General features: G+C 40.1%; 1 protein-coding gene across 1 annotated transcript; it reads right to left on the reverse strand.

Moving 5' to 3' along the window:
* Window positions 1-743: 743 nt before the first annotated feature.
* bmp2b (bone morphogenetic protein 2b) lies at window positions 744-8,619 on the reverse strand. The gene is made up of 2 exons (XM_036550500.1): window positions 6,714-8,619; window positions 744-1,713 (listed from the first exon to the last, which is right to left on the reverse strand). Exons 1-2 carry the CDS (start codon window positions 7,069-7,071, stop codon window positions 866-868), a joined length of 1,206 nt encoding a protein of 401 aa, XP_036406393.1. The 5' UTR covers window positions 7,072-8,619; the 3' UTR covers window positions 744-865.
* Window positions 8,620-22,217: the final 13,598 nt, after the last annotated feature.

Below are 22,217 nucleotides of genomic sequence, written 5' to 3' on the forward strand. Positions count from 1 at the left end.
CGTGTAAATTTGTTGCCCAGAGATGTAGGACAAAGCACATCGGAGTTAAACTGAATTAACACCTTGCGTGAACAGTCTATCCCATAATCTTCTTTGCTTTGTCTGCCTGTGTTTCTGCACTTGTGCTGCAAGACAGATACATATTTGTGATCTGCCCCAGTGTTATAAAATGCAATATTCCATGAACGGCATACTCACTGTGTAATAAATGTATAGTATAATTCCTTTTCTTCAGTTTGGAACTGTGAATACTGTACACAAGCAGTAACTGTGTCATTTTAGTACTGATGGATATCATTCGCCTATGATGCTGTATTTCAAAATATAAATATGTGTATACGCTTTCCACTAATAAAAATGTTTAAGCCTAGAGTTCCTAGGCTCTTCTTGTTCCACGTCTTTAATAAAAGGCATACGGTCTCAAATCTACTATTTAAAGAAAACACACACAATTAAATCATCTCTACCTTTGTGGACATACTCATACCCTATATTTTCTCAGGATTACACATAAATACACATTACTTATTTACAAAACAAAGTGGTTATAATAGAAATAAATACAAAATAAAAATCTGAGCATTATACTTCATGTGTGGTATTGCACCCGTTTAAAAAATGTACATCAGAAATACATTTTAAAACCATAAAAGAAATAATCCTCTGATTAGAATATTTATTTTCCCAACATTAAAGTAGACATAAATATAATCATATATAACTTTTTTTTCAAAATAGCTGTTTCGTTTTGTATTTCTTTAATATAAATAAAAGTCTTCATTGTGAGAGTGTTGTCCTCGGCTATGCAGCTACGCGGCTACGCGGCTACGCAGCTACGCGGCTCTGTGGCTCTGCATCTCTGCTTTCACCGGCAGCCGCAGCCCTCCACCACCATGTCCTGGTAGTTCTTGAGGATCACCTTCTCGTACTCGTCCAGGTAGAGCAGCGAGATGGGACTGAGCTCTGTGGGGACGCAGCAGGCCCGGGGGATGTTGGTGTTGACGGAGTTGACCAGCGTCTGGACGATGGCGTGGTTGGTGGAGTTGAGGTGGTCCGCCAGGGGGAAGGGGCAGTCCCCGTGGCAGTAGAAGGCGTGGTACCCGGGCGGGGCCACGATCCAGTCGTTCCAGCCCACGTCGCTGAAGTCCACATACAGCGAGTGCCGCCGGCAGCTGGCCCTCTGCTTCTTCCTCTGCTTGGCCCGGGCCTGGCGCTTCTCGCGGCGGTGGAGGACGTGGCCCTTGCCATCGTGGCTGAACGTCACCAGCAGCGGCCGCACCTGGGGCCAGGTGTCTTCGTCCCCGTGCAGGGACCGGCTGACCCGCACGTGCCTCCTGGCGTCCCCCTCGTCCCCGTCCAGGTGCACCACCTCCACCATGAACCCGTGGTTGGCGTGCCCTCCTGCGGTCCATCTGGACACCGCCGGGCTCACGTCGAAGCTCTCCCACATGTCCGGGGCATGCTGCACTAGCCGCGTGTCCAGCAGCCGCGCGATTGGCTCCTCCGAGGGGAGGGCGGGCTTGAAGACCTCATAGACGTTGATGCGGTGGAGGCCGGCAGCGCTGCCGTTGGCGGCGCCGTCTGTCATTACCTGGTCCCGGAAAATCCTCAGCTCCGCCGAGGTGACCAGCTCCTCCCCGGGGATGGAGGTGAGGTTGAAAAAGAACCGCTGTGTGGTCTTACCGCTGAGCCTGGACAGCACCTCCTGGGACTCTGTCGGAGGGATAAGAGATATGTGTGTTTTACTGAGGGATCCATGACGCTGTCCAAACCCTACTAACAATTCTGGTGTCTACGTAAGTACATAAACCAGATTCTCTCTCTTTTTTTTAAATTTGGAATGCCTACTGCTTTTTTGCTCTTTTTCTCCTAATCTCGAATGCCCATCTGCATCACAGAGATGCTGCTCATCACCAACTCCCTGGCTAACAATGTAGGGGTAGGCAAAGAACTGAAGGGACATTTTCAATGTTTTTCCTTATTTATGTATGATGTTTTTTGTCTTCTCAAGAGAAAGTCATTTAGCCCATTGGATATTTTACTATTTATAACTGTAACATGTCCCATTGTGACATATTTTTGTCTTGAATCAATAACATGTAATAAGTCCATCTTTAGATGTAATCATCATTCTGGATGATTTCTTTTACACTGTTATTCTCTTGAGTTCTACCAGTCATGGCTGGAATGTAATTGATGTAACTGAAGGACTGACTGGTTGATTGATTGATTAACAACAACATCAAGGATAAAATACGATGTCCTCTGTGTCTGCTGGTAATTGTAACTGACGGAGCACTAACATTGTTAATATGTCACCATAGATGCATGTTTCATGCTATATGAATCACATTGAAGAAAGCTTTATGGCATTACAGCTGGGGTGTTCCCCAAAACATACATGTCTGTGCGTCATATTGGGAGTACTTCCTGAGTGGAATTTGGAATTTGTTTCAAGTACTGTTCTGTTCCTGATGGATTGAGTCTCTTTTAGGAAATGTGGTGTTGAATGTTGAGGTTTCATACATAAACACACACACACCCATATCACACACACTCATATGTATATATGTATGTATATATGTATATATATTCCATGATCAATATCTTTAGATAAGAATAAGTAAGCATGCCTCTGCATGTCACTTTAGGAATACTGAATAACATACAGCAGTCCCGGCAAAGTGGTGTTCAAAAATAACCTGCGTCAAGTTATCTTCCTGCCGCATTGTTACTTTCTGTTCTACTTACAATGTTAGAAACCAGTGGGCTGCACACTTTTTAAAACTTTCATACGTCCACCTATGAAACTGTTCGAAAACAAAACGACGTTTGGAAATTCCGTTTCCACAACCCCCCACTTCAATCCGGCGCGCAAGACACAAAGAGCTCAAATAAAGCTGCCATTTCACATTTGATCTGGGAAATCCCCAGCCTTTAGATCTCTCTCTCCCTCTCTCCCTCTCCCTCTCTCAAAAAAGTTTACTATTGGCTCCTCCCACCTCTTTTGAAAGAAATCAGTTTTTCTTGGGAATTGTTCTCAGAACATGCTACAGCTTGCTCTAAACTTGTAAACCACAGATATGAGATATCGCCATCCTCGATTTCTGTCTGCAGTTATGGCAGACTAACAGTAACGTCTAATATCAAACCACACATTGCAGTAACGCGTTGGCTTAACCGTTCCAATGCGAACGTGTCCATAGCAAAGCACACGACGTGCAGTCACTGTCCTTGTTTTCCAATCATGCCTGTTGATGTTCTTCTAGAGTTTAAGGAGCACACGATGCAGACAGCAGATGTGCTCCTCTAAATTGTGATTATTATATGAAATATTGACCAAGGTTCTATAAGAATCAGCCCCTCAAAAAATTATACATCATGTTCAATACTGTAACTCAGATACTGTTTGAACTTCAATCAGTTCTTACTTTCAGGCATGTGCATATGAAGTCTGGACTGCAGAAAATAAATAAATAAACAAACAGTCGTATAAAATCATTCTGGGCAATAAATGGAAATTTTAGAAAATATATGTTCTAGGAGTGGATAATTTGTCTAAAAAACCAATAGCTTGTACAAATAAAGCTTTCTTACATATCAATATTGTAACTGCAAATATCATAAGTATCATTTGCCAATGAGATATACAGATATTAAATTTGGTGAATAATCATATTGACAAAAGCTTCTGTTATTTTCTGAGCACAATGATGTCACAAAACAAATTACTGCTAAACTTTTCAGCCATTTAAGAGAACCGCTAATTATGATAACCATCTGATAAAGTAACTTTCTGTAAGTATTTTTATAAAATGCTCTGTGGAAGTGACAGAACAGTAGTTTCATTACATGGATATTGACACTACAAGAGGCACAGTTACCAGTCGAATAATATGTGGCTACATTCCATAGCGTGATTGGTTGGTGTAAAATAAAATCCAGTGGCTTTCGAATACAACGCTGTGGAGAGATCGAATCTGACTCTAACTATGATCACAAAGAAATGGCACAGAGATGTGACAAACAGGATTGTGCTTGTTAGAAACGGAAAAATGCTAAACTGTTCGCATTCTGTCCACGTCAAAATGGTTTGATGTAATGTGTCACGTAGCACTGCTAGCGTCAGCTTCAGTAGCACTGCTGAGAGTAAGTCCTCAATGAAATCACAAGAGAGAATCCAGGAGTGTCAATCAACATTGACATTATTACTTATTCAAAGTGACTACAGCATTTCAAATGTTTGAATCTCTATATTGTATAAATGTACAGAAGGGATTAACAGTGGTTCGCAATATAAGTATGACCTGTAGTCATTTTGAAGATATTAATGTTTGAACATTAGAGCAAAATCACCGTTCTTTTGTGGCAATGTGCCATGCTGCCACTGGATGTCACTAAAGTTAAGTCCTTCACTGTAATTTAGATGTTCAGATTTACTATAATGTTCCTATAACTCAAGGCATTGTTACTGTTAGTGCAAATGAGCATCCATTATTTTATGAGCAGTAACCTTATCCTATAATATAAATTTGTTCAATTATGTCAAAATCTTTTTTCGTCTAACGCTCTATTTTATGAGCCACTTTGCCAATGTAATTACATTGTAACTACTGTAAGTACTATGGGAAATACTATTATGGGTCACTCGTTGTGCTGTATGAACACTTCAGGGAAACACAAGTCTGATCACTCTCCATGTCCGTCCTCATAAAATTCCAAACCGGACAGCCATAAGCCCACAGTGTACTCATGCAATCTTGTAATACTGACTTTTTTTCAGAGGACTCCTAATGCCCAAATAACTTAATAATACTTTTTACTGGAGGCCTAAACATACACACTTAACTCTAACACTTAAGTGATAGTTGAGTAATCCAGTTACATACGGTTCCAGTTGCATCACCAGGATCGTGCAAACCGATACATAAAGGGATTTTTTTGCAATGAGACTAGCTCTTATGAATGAATTCAAACAAGACACCTAAGTCACAGTTATACTCACACAGTGTGTGGGGCAATGCAGTGCATGGTAAAATACCAAAGTACATAGAGATAAATTAAACCATAAAAATCTGCTATTTGGTCTAAAAATTTTGTTATAGATACGATAAACTTGTACACAAAATTTAGGTTGTACTGAATATAAATATCTCCTCTTTGATACTACATGTCATACGATATGAACCTGAAAACTGACAGATAATGCAGCATATTTCGTCTGCACTGTAAAAGACGAAGTAAGTCTCTAAAGCATATTCAGCTCAAGTAATTTTGCACATAACACTTCCATACCTCATTCATTCATCAATCACAATGTCTTTGCAACTGTGACTACACAGCAAGTGACTGAAGGACCAAATACACTGTAAAGAAGCACCACCACTGTAAAGGGTTTCACCAACAACTGTAGCCAGCTGCTAACAGGTAGTGCACATTAAAACACCAGGTATGTTGTACTGACAGACTGACCTTTACACACCAAGCGCACATGCTTTTGAGACCATTCATGCCGCACAACATAACCAGGTGCACCACCTGTTATTTAAGTATCTTGTAGATAATTGTACACTGGCAATTTATTGGGACCTCCAGTTAACACAAGGGGTTTGTAACAACTTGGCCACATGTCAAACAATTCAAATATAAAAATTGTTTACAATACTCTGTGAAATCACACGAATGCCAACGAATAATTAAAATGGCTCCTACTGTGTCTTAAGAGTACATATCATGGAAATATCTGCTTTCAGCTAACCTGTTATACAAGCTAATACCGTTGTTCATTAATGTTAATGTTAGATTAGAGGTTGGTTTTGTAGCAGTGATGAACATCGCAAGGTGTAGTTGTTAGCATATATTTAACACTGTAGAGGTAGCCTCGCTAATGTCTGTAAGCATTGCCTAAAATTAATTATCCAGCTTAGTATTTTTTCTGGGTAGAATGATGGTTTAAACGAACCGGCGCACGCACGCACGTGTGGTGTGATTGTACTGTTGAAAGACATACTGCTTAAAAGAACTGACAACAACTTAAAAGCCCACTGCAAACTGTTCGCGTTCCCGCACTGAACTTCGCCGCGGTCAGAGCTGTGAGATGTCAAGCGTTGCTGAGGTCGCCACGCTATGAACCCCCCCCCAAATGTTCCCCGATCTTTCAGCCAACAGCTGGCGTGTGACATGAACTGTCCGCATAAGGAGAAAATTGCTTTCTGGCATCATAAAAACAATATGTATTACTTGTATACAACCAAAGACGCCAGAACCGCGAATCGTCCAAATACCTTTAAGAAAAGATCACCCGTGTCGTGTCACAAAATGTGCTCATGAAAGAACAGAAGCTTATGACTTTGCTGCGGCCTGTATATTGCAAATCAAAAAAACTCCCTCTGATTGCTTCATGGTATCGAGTCATATATTGATAACAATGTCTTACTGCTGTTACTCATGAGTGATCACCTGACAACGTCGCATTGAATTTGTTTAATATCAACAGGTATGTAAATAAATAATGCAACAGTACCCATGCGTGTCGAATACCTGTGATTTATCACTGTCCCACGGTCAAATTTACACGTAGATTTTTAATCCGATTTTTTTTTTTTTGGGGGGGGGGGGGGGGGGGGGTGACACACCGCCGTGTCTACTCGACCGGCCAATAATTATCCAAAGTACTCCCTCTTTAAAAAGTGGAATCTGTCAGGAAGACTTACCTTCATGGTGGAAACTCCTAATTGTGTTCGCCCTGCTGGCGGAGCGCTCAGATTGTTTTCCCATGGAAGAGTTGGGTCGGCTGAGGCTCTGGTCCCCATTCCCAGCGTGCTTGTGGTAGAGGTCCAGCATATACTGCGGGACCACGGCGAGCTTGCTTGGGCTCGGTCTCCGCTTCAGTCCGAACATGTTGAGGAGACGGAGCTCGAACTCGTTCAGAAAGCGATCCGTTTGCTCTGGGCTTTGGCCGGCCGATTCGCTATATTTCCGTCGGCCCACCTCTGGAATCAGTCCGGCCGAACCTCCGAGCAACACCTGACAGATCAGCAGTACCATGAGAACACGGACCCCGGAGACCATGATCGATCTCTTCCTGAAGAGAGTAAAGCTGGGTGTCAATACTCGGGTGTCGCTATCACATGAGAGCTACTGTCAGCGGAGGTTAGGGATGTTTACCGTGAGATATGGCCATGAGGACAGTGTTCTTCCATAAGAATTTAAAGCAGGGAGGTTAAAAGGAAGACATCGCGCTTTGAAGTAAAGAACAAAAACGCTTGGAAATAATATCCCCGCCGGCTGCAATAACTGCAGAGGGGATCTGATTAGAGTATTAGAAAGAGGCAGGAGATACACACATGATAAAAAGACCAGGAAATTATTTTTTTAAAAAGCGTTGTCAATTAAACAACAAAAAGACACATCAGGAATAAAAAAAATCAAAGAAAGTGGGAGAGGGGAAAGACAGGAGACAAAAAGGCGTAATTACTAGGAGATAAGAGAGTATTGGGGGTCGGGGTGAAATTAAAGATACCTATGTTCTTAAGTCTTCATAGCCTTAAGAACATAGGAATCATGAAAGAATATGGTGATAAAAAAGACTAATAAAGGTTGAGTCTACGGACGACAGACAGGGGCCGTTACACGTGTAGTTGCTGAGGCTGTGACGTTAGGTTGTTGTGTCTGAAATAAGATTAGATCATAGAGTTACTGAGAGACAGGCTCGCAGGTGTTAAATCTAAAGCGTTTCCCCCTGGCCAGCTGAAATCAAAGGCAAACAAAAGCAGCTCCGGCTACGTTAAAGATCGACTTGAAACGCTCTCAAACGGGTCCATTGAAACTCGTTCTACATGCGCACACCGAAAGAGGTGCTCCTTTATACGTCCAAAATGCACTCATTTGGAAAGGCATCCATATGCGCTCTGTCTAGAAGTTTAGATAGGTTGTAGTCATAGCCAGCGCCTTCGTCGAATGCCCCCCGCGACCTTTCTTTAAGCAAGAGCCGTTCTTCAGAAGAACAGGTTTTCAACTTAAAGTCTAGCTCGGTGAAATCAAACTCGCCAAACTTTGCTCACGAAGCATGAAGTAGATGTTTCGGCGCGGCGTTTCCTTCCATGGTGGGTCCGAGTTGTCGTGAAGCGGCAAACAAGGTGGTTATCAAAGTTGCTGTTACCTATGAGGAAGCGCTGTACGCTGTCGCTGTTCCTGCTTTGTAGTCCAACAGTTTCCACATCAGTTCGCACTCCGCACTGTTCTGCGGCAAACTGAAAGCGTCCACCACACGGACCGCCTCTTCTTCCACATATTCTCAGCAGCTGTGAAGCTGGCGAAATCGAGCAAGAATCAAGCAGTTTGTTGATGCGAAAATATCACTTGAGTTTGCCCTCTGGAAAAGAAAAGAGACCCAAATAGGCAGCACTAGCCTAGATCTGAAGTGCCGTCACTGGATGTTTGCAAAACTCCAGCGGTAAAAGCAAGTTTCGGAGAGTTTCACACTACTGCCCGCTCACTTGATTCCATGACTGCTAGAACTTCTCCAGCGTCTCCCCCGACATACCGTGCGATGATTCCGTAAGGTTGATTGCAGCCTTCCCTTCCTTCGACGAGTCCTTTTGTTGCTGGGTGATGTCACTGACGCAGGACTGTCAATCATATGCAGAGGCAACGCACCTCCTGTACTTTTCAAGCTTGCCTTTAACTGCGCGGGGCTGACCGACACTACGCGGGCGCGTTCTTAACATTTTTGCCCTTTTAGCTCAACGTCTTTCATCAGCGAGCTAGGTAATACGCCAGCCTGAATGCCTATTAATATAATCGGAACTCCATGGAGTCAATGTTTTCTACTGAGATTTGTACAAACAATACTGTGCCGTTTACCCGTGCTGCTTTTGAGATATGTTTGCATTTGCAAGCATACTTATAGTGTTTGAATATCCCTGACAATATCCCATAGCTTTTACTGTTAAAATTCCATTCCCTGTATTGCTAACATTCTACACTTAAGAAAAGTTACAATGGACTACTGTTTCATTCTTCCGACGCACCCCTGAATAATTCACGAATTTTGACGTTCTTAAATTTGATTACGTCAGTCGAAAAAAGGAAAACGACGTGCACAGGTTGCATTCCATAACAATGATTCAACACGGGAATCACAATGAAGAAAATCGCGTGTGTTTGATTACAATGCCACCAAAGATCTAATCGGATAGTAGACAGAATTACAGTGGATACAGTGCGCCAACGTGTGGAGGAAAATAAGGGCACATGTAGATTACACAAAGATCCATTGTGTGCCTCTGCTCCTGAATAAAAGTGGGCCTACGTGCGCTACTGGCATAAATCCGATTATCAGGTACAAATAGGAAGCGTTTTCCCCGTTTCTTAATCTTTTGAAGAGACTGTTATTCATACCAACAAACAATAAAGTAAACGTCCTGAAACATACCACAAGCAATTTGTGTCCCCTGTTCAGCTAAAAGGGGCTGCACCTGTAATGATCATATTCACAGTAAACTAAATAACACAGTGCGCTAAAGATTTCAGAGGTATGTGTGCAAACCCATTCAAAAAAAAATCTTTAAGTACCAGTGATTTCAGAGTAAACGAGTCTTAGGTGTTAATAAGATTGCAGATCCATTGTATTATGTCTGAGTTCATCTAATGTATGTGAGAATATACCGATATAAATGAAACCTTTACTATGCCCAGTGATGTTCAGGGGCAGGTTTATTTTATTTAATAAAAGGTTAATTTATTTAATGAACAAAATTATGTGAGAAAAAGAGCCAACCAGAAATTCAAGAATACAAGTAGGCATACTGAAATTTTACATTAATTTTATATTATTTTAGCTGTAGTAGCAGCAGTAGCAGTTTTCATTAAAACCTCACACTGTCACATTTTACAAAACTTCATTCGTAGCATCAAGCTTAGTTCCACAACTTCAGAAGTCCAGAATTTCTGCAACATTTTATACATTACACACAAAACGCAACATTGAAAACCTTAAACAACAATTTGGCAGAGGACCACATCCGGTGTCAAAGAAAACCATTCATTGGTCCCAGAAATTTACAAAGTGATACAGTCCACCTCTGAGAATTGAATGTGTTTTTGTGTTTTAGTGATGTTGTGCACTTACAGTGAGTATACACGCACCAGAAGTAGCAAAAGTCAGTCTGATTAAAACAGGGACCAATTACACGTTATGAAATAAAATGGACTATGCAATTATCACAATGTGTTCTTCAAGAAGTCTTTGACACAATGTCTTCAACAAGAGCAAAAGATTATAAAAAAATGGCTCTATGCACATATTATCTGATATTACATTGGGTTTTGATACATCTTTTTACATCTCCTGACACAGAAACATGCAGTAAAAAGACATTGGTTGAGCTTTTTACATACAAATACTAATGAATTTAAACTCACAATATTTGTGCACTTTCAGAAATATGCAGTCTCCCGTATAATTTGTGGGGAGGGCTAAGGCTGTTTCCTGGATGAAAGTTGGCCGTCCCCGCTGAAGCTAATTCAGAGTGCTCACAGATGATTGATCACGAGGTGTTAATTGGCGGATTAAGTCTTCTTTCTACAGGATCATTCGTAATGGACGAGTGGATTATGCAGATTATGAGGGGCGAATAAAATCTTGCCTTTCCCACAGCAAAAGATGAGAGAGAATGTCTGTAGCCGACCATCCTCCTCTTCTCCGGTGGAGGACACGACATGACTCGTTTAAAGACTTGTAAACGTATCTGCAGCCATGAAAGTCCCCTTTGAAGTGGTTTCTCAATGCCTGGTCAGAGCATCAATATGTTGCAACTTGCGCATATGTGTTTTACAGACTCAGAGGAAGAAGCAGAATTAATTGAATGATGCAGGTAAATATGATTAGGGAGAATATTATGTTACATTGTTAGATTATTGTCATATCCTATTACTTTATTGTCATTTAGCAGACATTCTTATCCAGAGTGACTTACATAGGTTACAGTTTATACATGCCAGCCATTTATACAGCAGGGTATTTACTGAGGCAGCTCCGGGTGAAGTACCTTGCCCAAGGATACAGCAGCAGTTCCACAGTGGAGAATCAGACCAGCAACCTTCTGGTTACAAGGCCTGCTCCTTACCACTATGCTACACTACCACATGTTGCAGCAGTCAGAATATCATTAGCACCTCAGAGCTGTGACACCACTTCATGTCAGTCTAACTGTTACACTGATCTCAGCTTCTGTGCCGTGATCCACACAGTCTGAGAGAACTGCAGATGACTACTCGTAGGCAACATGTTACTACATCTCTGTCATATTATTATGTTTGAGTTGAGGTGCATCCACAATGCCAAGCAATATTAGGTCCGGGAATATTTATAAAGACAAATGTTTCTTGCACTGTGGAAATCCGAAGATGTGACACCTCCTCAACATGACCTCACACAACTCACTCAGGAAAGCAACTAGAATGCACTGTTTTTGGATACATACTGTGCTGTGTGATTGGTCAACGCTACTGATGTTGGTGGAATCACCATATGAAAGGCCTCAGTGATTAAAGGTATTTATTTCAATTAGGTGATGATAGGAGGGCAGGAATGCTCTCCTTACAAAGGGGTGAGGGTTGTTTATGGCATAGACAGTAAAAGATTAGGCCTCTTGTGTGTAAAAGAGTTGTTTGGCTGTAGGACAGTAACACGACAGATTGTTCTGTGGATTATCTCATTTAAAAAACAAACAAAGAAGCCAGTGAACTCTGCTTAATTGACAAAGAAGCAGAAATGGCTGTAATAACATGACAAAGCATTACAAATATGTCAGGCAGAAAATATACTCATCAAATGGTTCTAAATCTAGGCTGAACTGATGTCAAGGGAATTGAATACTAAATGCACCAACCTATATATTACACAAACGCCACAAACGACAAAGTACAATGAATCAGTGGTTTATTTACACACTGAAATATAAAACATAATAGTGAGGAGTGTCAAGATCTTTAATGGAGTCAGAAACCCTGGCAAGACAAACCTGGACACAGATGCGGCATCACTCTAGAAGTCTTACATAGCATGGCTTTAGGTTTTAGTGCTATATTTATTGCTGTTACTCCTGTTGTCAAATTAATGCATGAGAGACAGCATACAAATACATTTAATTAATATTTTAGATACAGGAAAAATTATGGGCCAAGAAGTTCTGAATAGGCCGTTTTTTTATTTTAGCATTCATTTGTTCTTACAAAACTAAGAACAAAACTTGCTATAATAAGGCTTCAAAGTGGCTAACTGAGCTTTGCTAATCATGACTGAACCAAAACAATTTATTTCCTAAATAAATTAACCCTAAAGTCACACTTGAACTCTGAATAGACTTGGTTATCTCAGTATCTGCTTGGTTTTCCATTCCTGTGGAGAACACTATTTTAAGAGCTTCTAATGATATTAAACTCAAGTTGTTCACATGCTCTTAGTTTTCCATTGAAAAGAACAGAGTCTAAAACATTGTTTTTAAAAAGGTCCATATTGTCTGGCATCCTGCTAAAATTAAAATAGCTGAACTTTCCATTATCCATGCTCACTGCTGTATGTTAAAAATGGAAAAAGTGGAGTAGTTGTCATTTCTATTTCCAAATTGACATTTTGGTTCTCTGTAATGCACTTCGTAAGTGCTCTTTGAAAATTCCTTCATTAAGAACACTTTATTAAGTCAAATTTTATTGATTTATTAAATGCTCAGTATTAAATAGTAGCAATTCCTGCAACACTGCAAAGGAAAAAATCTTTGTCCAAATGTCCTGTTACATCAATTCAGTTGAACTGCTGGATTGTGCAATGTAAACCTATTATTACACAAGGGTCTGTGTGCTGAGGTCAGGGTTAACTAGTAAATCTAGACATTTCTACTTACGGACCTGGGAACATGACCGCGTGTGGAAAATTTGTATGGAGCTCATTTTAAAGTTAAAGGTGTGAAGTACAAGATCAAATCAAACAGTGAAACACTCAAGACCTTTTACAGCAGCACTGTGGACAAAATGTAAAATCTATTATGATTTACTTGGGGATATTAAAGCAGAAACCATGCTACTCTGTAGCCCTCTCTTGTCAGCTACATAGGGCTGGACTTGGTTAGCACTTGGATTGTAGACCTCCTGGGATAACCAGGTTGCGGCTGTGAAGTGGCACTCTTGGACCAGTTTTCCCTCTAGATCAATTTGAAAACCTACCATAAATTCCCACTGCAGTGATGGGGACACTGTGTTGTAGGAGTTGCCCTCCTGAGGTTGAGACATTAAACTGAGATCATTAAAGATCCACCGTCACACCTTTAGTAAACAGTGATCAATACCAAACAGAAATGTAAAATTCTCTTTAAGTCTATGTATTAACCCCCAGTGAACCATCTCATGTGTGAGAAATGCTCTGGTAGAATTGGCATCCCGGTTGGGGGCCACACATCAATCAAAGCCGAACCCTTCATTGTAAAGCATTTGCATATAAATGCAGAAAATTATCACCATTATTATGACAGATGTGTATGAAATCATTCCTTGTATGCTGAAAAACATGATCACATAATAGAGGACGGCAGTGTAGCATAGTAGTAAGGAGCAGGGTTTGTAAGGTTGCCGGTTCGATTTCCCACTGGGGCATTCCTGCTGTACCCTCAGACAACGTAGTTAACTCAGAATTGTCTCTGTAAATATCCAGCTGTACAAATGGACAACATATTAAATTGTAACCTATGTAAGTCACTCTGGATAAAAACATCTGCTAAATAACAATAATGTAATACTTTCTGCAATACACAGGCAGCGTTAATAATCCAGAGACATCTTCAGTGGTGCAAAGCCATGCTCAAGCGACAAAAACATGTCCAATCTTATAATGTTATGATAATTTATCATAAAATCACATTTATACGGTTTGTTGGGGAATTCCCCTTTAATCATGAGGTGAGTGCTTTTGCAGTATTGATTTTACTTGAATTTACTGTGTTTCTTGAACGAGCCGCTGTCAGCCATCCGAAGACCAAAAGCAGATGAGCATGTTAGCAGCGATCTGAAAAGGGAGTGATAATCACGCAGGCACAAGGTTGCTCAGCTAACCTGTTCATTTCGTCCCGTGCGGCGGGAGCCAGTGAGAGTAACTTTTTTCGGCTCTTCCCTTTCGCTCGTCACCTCGCCGCGTCCATATCCGCTGACGGCGAGAGGCGGCCTTCCTGTCATCAAACACATTCCAGACGTCAGGGCTAAAAGCACGGACAAGACACAGCTGACTGATCTCCCCACTGTCTCTCGCTGTTAACAGCTCCTTGGCTGAACTTTGGACCCACATTCCACTGCTCACATGCGGTGAACTTAAACATACTACAAGGGGTCCCGTGGGCAAGGGCTGAGCTCCGGGGATACGTGCAGAACAGAGTTATTATTATGTAATATTCCATCACTGTAAAACAGGAAAACTTCATATTCCTTTTGATATTTATTAGGTACGCTATTTGTTGGAATCCTCAACTGTTGTTAGGTAATATATTTACATTACATTACAAGCATTTAGCAGACACTCTTATCCAGAGCAACTTCCATCACAACAGAACATAAGTGTTTCAAGTTGAATGAACGACAGTGTCAGACCAGGCTAACAAGCATAACACTATTCAACCCTACTGCATGTTAGCTTGTACATTCTGACAAAAGCCAAGTATCCTACAATACAACAGCTCCTAGAACAAAAATTCATAATACATCATAACACTACACATAAAATTAACATCAACAGCAAGAAGTAGCAGGTGTTAGGGAGTGGGGATAGAATTGTTCCACTTGACTGGAGGGTAATCAGTGTTTAAACGATGCCTTTCATTTTGGTCAATAGAGGGTTAACCCTAATGTCAGACTGACTGTATATTAGTGATGGAATATAAAAAATAATTGGACACGTTATGTTCTCTGTTATGCTGTCATTGCAAAGGGTGCGACGCAGGTTATAAGTTCTGTTCCCAGGTGTGGCACTGCTGTTTCTGCCTTGGGCAGGATGTTTAACCTGAATTGTTTCAGTAAACTACCCAGCCATTTAAACGGATGGTGTGCAAAAAGTAACACATGTAAAACAGCCAAGATTAGAGTGTCTATAAGTAATAATTTTTCTTATACTCAATATTATTCCTTGGGGGTTTGAAATTGCCTCATTTGATTGAAAGGCAGACAGGCGAAAAATAAAATTATTTACTTTACCCCCCCTCAAGCATAGGGGACAAAAAATATCTTTAATTCACTGCAGCTATGAGTAAATACACTGTAACAATGGCTCACTGTAAATGCTATTGCCCTCAATATTCCACAGGTGTGTTTTGTTGGCAGTATGCAGTCGTGCCATGGAGACCAACCCTATTTTTGCAGGTATGAAAACAAATTGGCTTTGCTGCAGGCCTATAGACAAGATAGTCAACATAGTCAGGATGTAAGATTATTGCTCTCAATCCCTGCATTTAACCCCTATGAATGTTTTCTTGTAAAACACCCAGTTCAACCCTGTTACACCAGATCAGCCTCTACACTGTAATTCCATTTGTGTGTAAATCTCGATTCGCCACACGGATGAGGCCTGTTCTTCTGCCTTTCTCACTGTTTTTCTATAAACAAGGATGTGCTCTTTTTTGGTACTAAACAAATACACAGGTACAGATTCAGCCTTCCCAGTGTGGGTTGTCCCTAATTTTGAGTAAAAAAATATAAGCAAGGCCCAATATATTTTTTATCCAGTCCTTTCACAACACTTACGCAGTCACTGAAAATCAAAGACAACTGTGGAAGAACTGGAGAATTGAAACACTTTCTGAAATTTGTAACTGAAAGTTAAATAAAAAAAAACAACATTTGGGCCATTGTACCCATGCATGACTATTACTGTTTCATCATATTGTAAGGTACATTGTATTTCCATATTGCACTTGTGAATTTGTCAAAACATGTACATTATTAATTTGTTCATTTTGTTAGCACTAGTTATCATAGCACTGTGTAAGGCACTGACATGTTCCAGACATGGTCAACTGTGTTCTGTATGTACCATCTGCCATAGAGCCTCATTAGATACACTTTGTTCTCTTTCTTTGCGAGTCACTCCGGTTAAGAGTGTCCAGCAAATGAGCAGCAAATTGAAGCACACTGTTGCTGGCTTGCCACTGGGCCTCAGAGCAGCACATTGTGCCGTAGCTGTTGTGGTTATCCTGCTATAGCTCAGTAGGGTTAGTGTTCTTCCTGGGTATGGGACATTTTTATAGTGCCAAAGCTGGAGCATCGACAAACTTTAATTTTAATAGTAATTAAAGTAATTTTTAATTGTTAATCGTACTGGATAAAGGACACCACTGGACAATTAATTGATTATACAGGACCCATGTTTTATGTAAGTGAACTTTGATGAAAGATTACTAGTTAGTCAACATAAACCAGTTTCAGAAAGTTTACTTTTTAAAGGGGGCTCGGAGGATCTTTCTGGAAGGAAATGCCATGTATGTCTTTCATCTGGACACAATCCATAGGTGAAGCAATGTGGAACAAAGGCTGAGGGAACTGGGGTTTGTAACTACGGGGCCGCAGGTTGATATCCCAGATGTGACACTGTTGTTGTGGCCTTGAGAAAGTTATTTAACCTGAACCGCCTCTGCGAATATCCAGCTGTAGAAATGAAAGACGTGTGAAATGTATGGTGCGTGAGCTGAACCTGGAAAAAGGAATCCAACTAAGCAAACAAAAGGTAACATTAAAACTGCTGAATAATTGCTAAATAAAACCCAAAGTGAGAGAGCAGAGAGAGCAAACCGCTGGAGATTTCAGTTTCTGCAGCGCTTTCTGTAATTGCACGGGGTGCAAGTATCAAAAGAAACCGGGCTTCGTGATGAGTGATAGAGGAGAAAAGGATCGCTGCCGAGAGCAAAAGCGCAAGAAGAGCTACGGAGAAAGAGGTTTAACTCAAAAAAGGAAACCCACAGAGGTCAAATATAGCCCGCCAAAAAAGCTGGAGTAAATATTTATGGATTCTGAACATGTGGCACGCTCCTCTACCCTCTAATTTGGGCAACATGTCCACCTTCAGATTAAACAGGCCGTCTAAAAGCCCGTGAACATCAGGATTAGAAAACGCAAAAACGCAAACTGCTATTACCCAAAACACCCCATACTCACTGAACACAGATAAAGGCCATGGATTTCTCTTCCTTATTTTTCATTCCGCCTGTTACAAAGAGGCTAGGACCTTCAAAGAGTGACTAAAATATTTTTGTTATGTTGTCATATGCTATGTTATGTCATCATATGTAACTACAATACTCTACATAAAATCAAGACTGAGGGCACGTCATGTCAGAAAATAACACTTTGGTATTATGTAACCTACCTCTGGTTGCAAAACACAGATGCCATATAAAGGTTTTTTTTATAGACTTTTATATATATAAACCTTTTATAGGTACAATGGACAGCTGTCTGGAACAATTCAGCTTGTTTTAGCTGTCCTAGGGCCATGGTAAAGCATGTATTTATGTCCTTATGTTTCACTTTTTATTATAATTTATTTGGTAGAAATAGACATTTATTGTTGTCTCTGTAGCTGTCTTGACCTTACATAAAATAGGATTCCGAGAAGCTATTGAATTACAAGGCCTTTCTCCTTTCAACCTGTATTCTTTTAAAACAATGTGTTCCTCAGTGGTGCCCTACATTTGAAATGCTAATTTCATACTGAATTGTTTTGAAATAAAAGATATTAGTTCAATGCCACACTGAGAAATGCACCACCACCCCCTCCACCCAACTACCACCACGACCACCACACACATATACACTCTTACAATGAAGCCTTTACAAACACAAACACCAATGTACAACTTTTATCAAAACAGAAAAAAAAACTCTGTGAGTTCTACATTTAAGATTATGTGCATTCATTTATGTACTTATTTACATTACCAGTATTTTCTGTAAAATCTCAATGGGAGGTGGTTTAGGACTAATAATGTAATTTATTTCAATATTTTACATAATTTACAGCAGATGGATGGTACTTGAATTTATGTGACAATGCACAGACATAAAACATAAAGGAACATAATAAAAACACAGGAACATACTAAAACGCATAATTACACACAGAGCATATAGAACTAACCAAGCACACCAAAATGTTGGGAACACACCAGACCACAGGCTATGGGCTGAACACGTGGATCACACACTGACACACTGAAACACACCAGAACAGCCAAGTTTATTTTTCACATTTGGACCTCTTCTTAAAGGGTAGCAGTGTAGCATAGTGGTAAGGAGCAGGACTCGTGATCGAAAGGTTGCCGGTCTGATTCCCCTCTTGGGCACGGCTATTGTGCCCTTCGGCAAGGTACGCATAACTGCCTCAGAAAATATCTAGCTGTTTAAATGGGTCGCATGTAAAAAACTGTAACCTATGTGAGTCGCTCTGGGTAAGCGTGTCTGCTAACACAAATAATGTAAATCTGATGTATTCCCCAATCCATGGCCGCTTTGTATTACTTTTCTTGCTCAATGACCCCCTAAACCTATAACGTAGTGCAAGAAACTAACACGTAAAAAATAATTAAGCAATACTGAAATCCTACATGACTGACACGCGTAAGATTAAAGCGCAGCTAAGGGCTGAATCATTTACTGAGCTTGCTCCAACAGTTCTTAATGACTCATGACCTGTGCTGTAAGTTGGCTGTGAAAAAGGTTATCATTCTCCTCAGCCCTGATGTGCTGTCAACCTGTACAAAATACGGTCTGCAGGTCCTCAGCACAGCTACTGCATCAGTTAGCTTGTTCATCCAGTAACTTTCCTAAGTTCACAGTAAAGTGTTATTTCCTCAGTGCTATTCTTTGTTAGCGATGCTAACAAAAGAGGGCCTTTTAACATGCCAACAGCTAACCGCCTAACCTCTGCCAGTCACCTGTACGAGACTCTACCTGATAACCTATATGTGCCTCAGCCATGGGCGTCTGTCTTTCAGAATCACCTGGGAAATACTCTGTTACTACGTATAGCATGGCCGTGTTTCCACAACATTATGTGTGTACAGTACTGCACTTAAAAAACATCAGGAGCGGGGCTGTTTGGTGTCTTACAGATGGCACACAGACAGAAGAGGAAGGCAGAGGAATATAATTGGATTAAAGACTGTTTGTTTATTTAAGGGCGTAATGCGGCTGTAATCCTTTGTTTGATTTTTCAAAGGGAGCCGCTTCATTAAAGTCTTTGTTTTATTTATCCGACTACCCATAATGCTTAATTGAACCGTAATAACATTATGGATTAGAAGAGGAAACAGTTCAGTCACATTAGACTTTAGTGCATCTGGGAGGCATTGGGTCTTACTGCATAAAGAATGACATTTGGACAGGTGATGCAAATATCTGTTTTAGGGCCTAAAATTCAAGATTTTAAAACAAATCAAAACAAACACATTTCCAGCACTGATGTTCAAATAGTTTTTATATCAAGAATGCTCACAAAATAAGGCCAAGATTCAATCAAAACTAATTTTATCCTTATGCACATGGTGTTTTTTAGCTTAATTTTTTATTTTTTTTGCAAAGCACCATGCATTTGCGAGTCACAGAAATTTGATAGAAACAGCTGAATCCAAACAGAAAAAGTTGGTAAACTGAAAGATGCTTAACGCAAGACTTTACAATCACATTTCTATTTTGGAATAAAAATATATTCATTACTGGTCTGGGTTTGCACAGTAGCTGTATATAGAAACACTGCGTAAAACAAATGAATGACTTCTACTCTGTGTATTCATTTTTTGATTTATGAATTCATTTCTTTTCATTCATCAGTTCATTCATTTTTTGACCATCAGTGTGAAACTTCTGGCACATCGGGATACAACATCGCGTCACAGGATGTGTTTTCTGCTAAAATGTTTACACAGCTGGACATGCGTGTCTTAAGATTATTATTATCATGAAAAGCACTCAGCCTTTATGCTGTTGTCCAGATGCCAAAACACAATCACTTGTTCTGCTATTTTACTTCCCTAAATCTTTTTTTTTCCCAGAACTAATCTGGCTGAGTGGCCTCTTCATATTCTGCACAGCTGAAGACTTATTCAAAACAACTTTAAATTAAATGTTTCGAAAAACTGACAAAACAGGTTAAATTGAAACAAACAAACAACAACAAAAAATGTTTTCAGTTTGAATTTAATATCACGTTTACCCCCACCAAAGTGAAATAAAGCCGGCTCTTGACTGTTATGCATATACTATGCACAGTATGATTATAACAGGCATAAATAAAGTCAGTGGGGTTAAAACCCTCTACATTTTGTAAATTAAAATAGAATAGCAGCTGCAATTCTGTTCTTTAACACCTGACTCATTGCCAACCAAAAATGGCATAAGTTTCAATATGGCAAGGAAATGAACACAGGAGACACTTGTATCCGACATACACAAACACACATAAATCAGATAAAAGAATATGCGAAAGCCTGAATTCTTTCATTGAGAGAAATACAAAAAAAGTATTCAACAAATCACAAATAAGTGCTGAAAGTAAGGCTTAACTTCAAACATTAAGAGTGTTTGCAGTGTCTTATAATCACCTCTGGTAACAATGGGTCAACCTGTGTTTTCTACTCCTTGTAAATTGTGTACCCTTCCCTATAAACAGCACGACATGTGTGCATGAATTTGGCTCCCCTTTAAACAGTTTGGGATTCCTTTGAATAGGTTGTTTACATTTTTTCTATCTATGTGGATTTTAAAGAGACCAAGATAAAACCTTCAAGTGGAAACATGCGTGCCAAAAGCAAAGGTCATCTTTGCTTACTCTGCCTGTGGGCTTAAAGTGGGACAGTAATACCCAGTTACAGAACGGAGGAAGACATTATAGGTTTAGCCAATGGACATTATCACCTAATGTCCTATCCCCAGTAAGAGAGGGAAAAAATATCCCAACATGCATGCTCACAATAGGGGGGAAGGTATAGGGACAGTGGCAAACTCATAAGCATAATGAAAAAAAAAAACAAAAAAAAAAAACAGAGATATATTTCTGCCTGCACCAAGCTGTTAGTGGTGATGTTTTTTTCTGTAACAAATATTTAATTGTACATCTCATCCATCAATCTCAATTAGAAGGCCAGAGTGGAGTTTTAAAAAAGCTCTCCACCTCCTTGATTAGCTGAGATCCCCCCCTCTCTGTCTCTCTCTCTCTCTCTCCCTCTCTCTCTGGGGTAACAGTAAGCAGCTGGTTGTACTTTAGTGGTAGAATGTAAATCTTCACGCTGTCTGTTTATGTTGCCCAAGCTTCTAATCATGCAGACATATAATCCACTGACACATGGTGTCTTTACCAGTTTGATTTAAAGGGGAAAAAGGCTGCATACTGGTGTCTCCCTCCAAACTGGAAATACACAACTCTCCATTTCACTTTAACCCTTCAGAAAAAAAAGAAAAACAGAGCTCTCATTTACATGACTTGATGTTATGAAAGGGTCAATGCCAATAGCCCTTCATTGGTGCTACAGTTACCTTTCTGTTAGCTGGCGGTCTTCCCAGCCGAATGACCGAATCTGAAAAGAAAGAGTTCCTTTGCAGCAACCCAGAACAATTCATCAGACGACAACTTCTGCCTTGCTATGTGACTTTGCATCAAATAACCCTTAACTAGTTAACCACAACATCGAGTAAGCTAGCTAGCTAGATACTCCACATGTGTAAACCTTAAACTACAGTCTCAGTTAGATGGGGAAATTTGCTTTATTTAGTAATAACTTTATTTCAGTCACACAGTGTAACAGGCAGTCTCTAAAGAAACATTATATGCGTTCTTATGTGATATAAAAAAAAATTGGACTTGGACACCTAGCAAATGGGTCTAAGAATGATGACAGTTTAGGAGACATTAAAGAAGTTGGCATACAAAGAAAGATATTAACCACTTGCTTACTCTTTTACCAGAGTTGTCTGTTTCTTTACAGGAATTGTGTCCAGTCAAGGAAAATACCAAAAAGCAATTGGATTTAAATTCATTTCAACTGCACTTTGAAGTTTTACGACTGAATTTAAAGTGATGCATCCTCACTCAAATTAGCTTTTTTTGCAGTGAAAATGATTGTTTGAATGCTGTAAGATAATGTGGTCAGCCAAAAGAAGTTTCTTTTTGTTAGCATTTCTTATATTCAGCA

Source organism: Megalops cyprinoides, chromosome 17 (genome assembly GCF_013368585.1).
Source record: "Megalops cyprinoides isolate fMegCyp1 chromosome 17, fMegCyp1.pri, whole genome shotgun sequence".
Lineage (NCBI taxonomy): Eukaryota > Metazoa > Chordata > Actinopteri > Elopiformes > Megalopidae > Megalops > Megalops cyprinoides.

What these genes read in the sequence shown, in the direction of transcription:
- bmp2b (XM_036550500.1), bottom strand. Translation starts at nt 7,071, where the DNA reads ATGGTCTCCGGGGTCCGTGTTCTCATGGTACTGCTGATCTGTCAGGTG. An exon ending in TAGGAGTTTCCACCATGAAG is followed by an intron (nt 1,714 to 6,713) that starts GTAAGTCTTCCT and finishes TCCCTCCGACAG; the next exon opens with AGTCCCAGGAGGTGCTGTCC.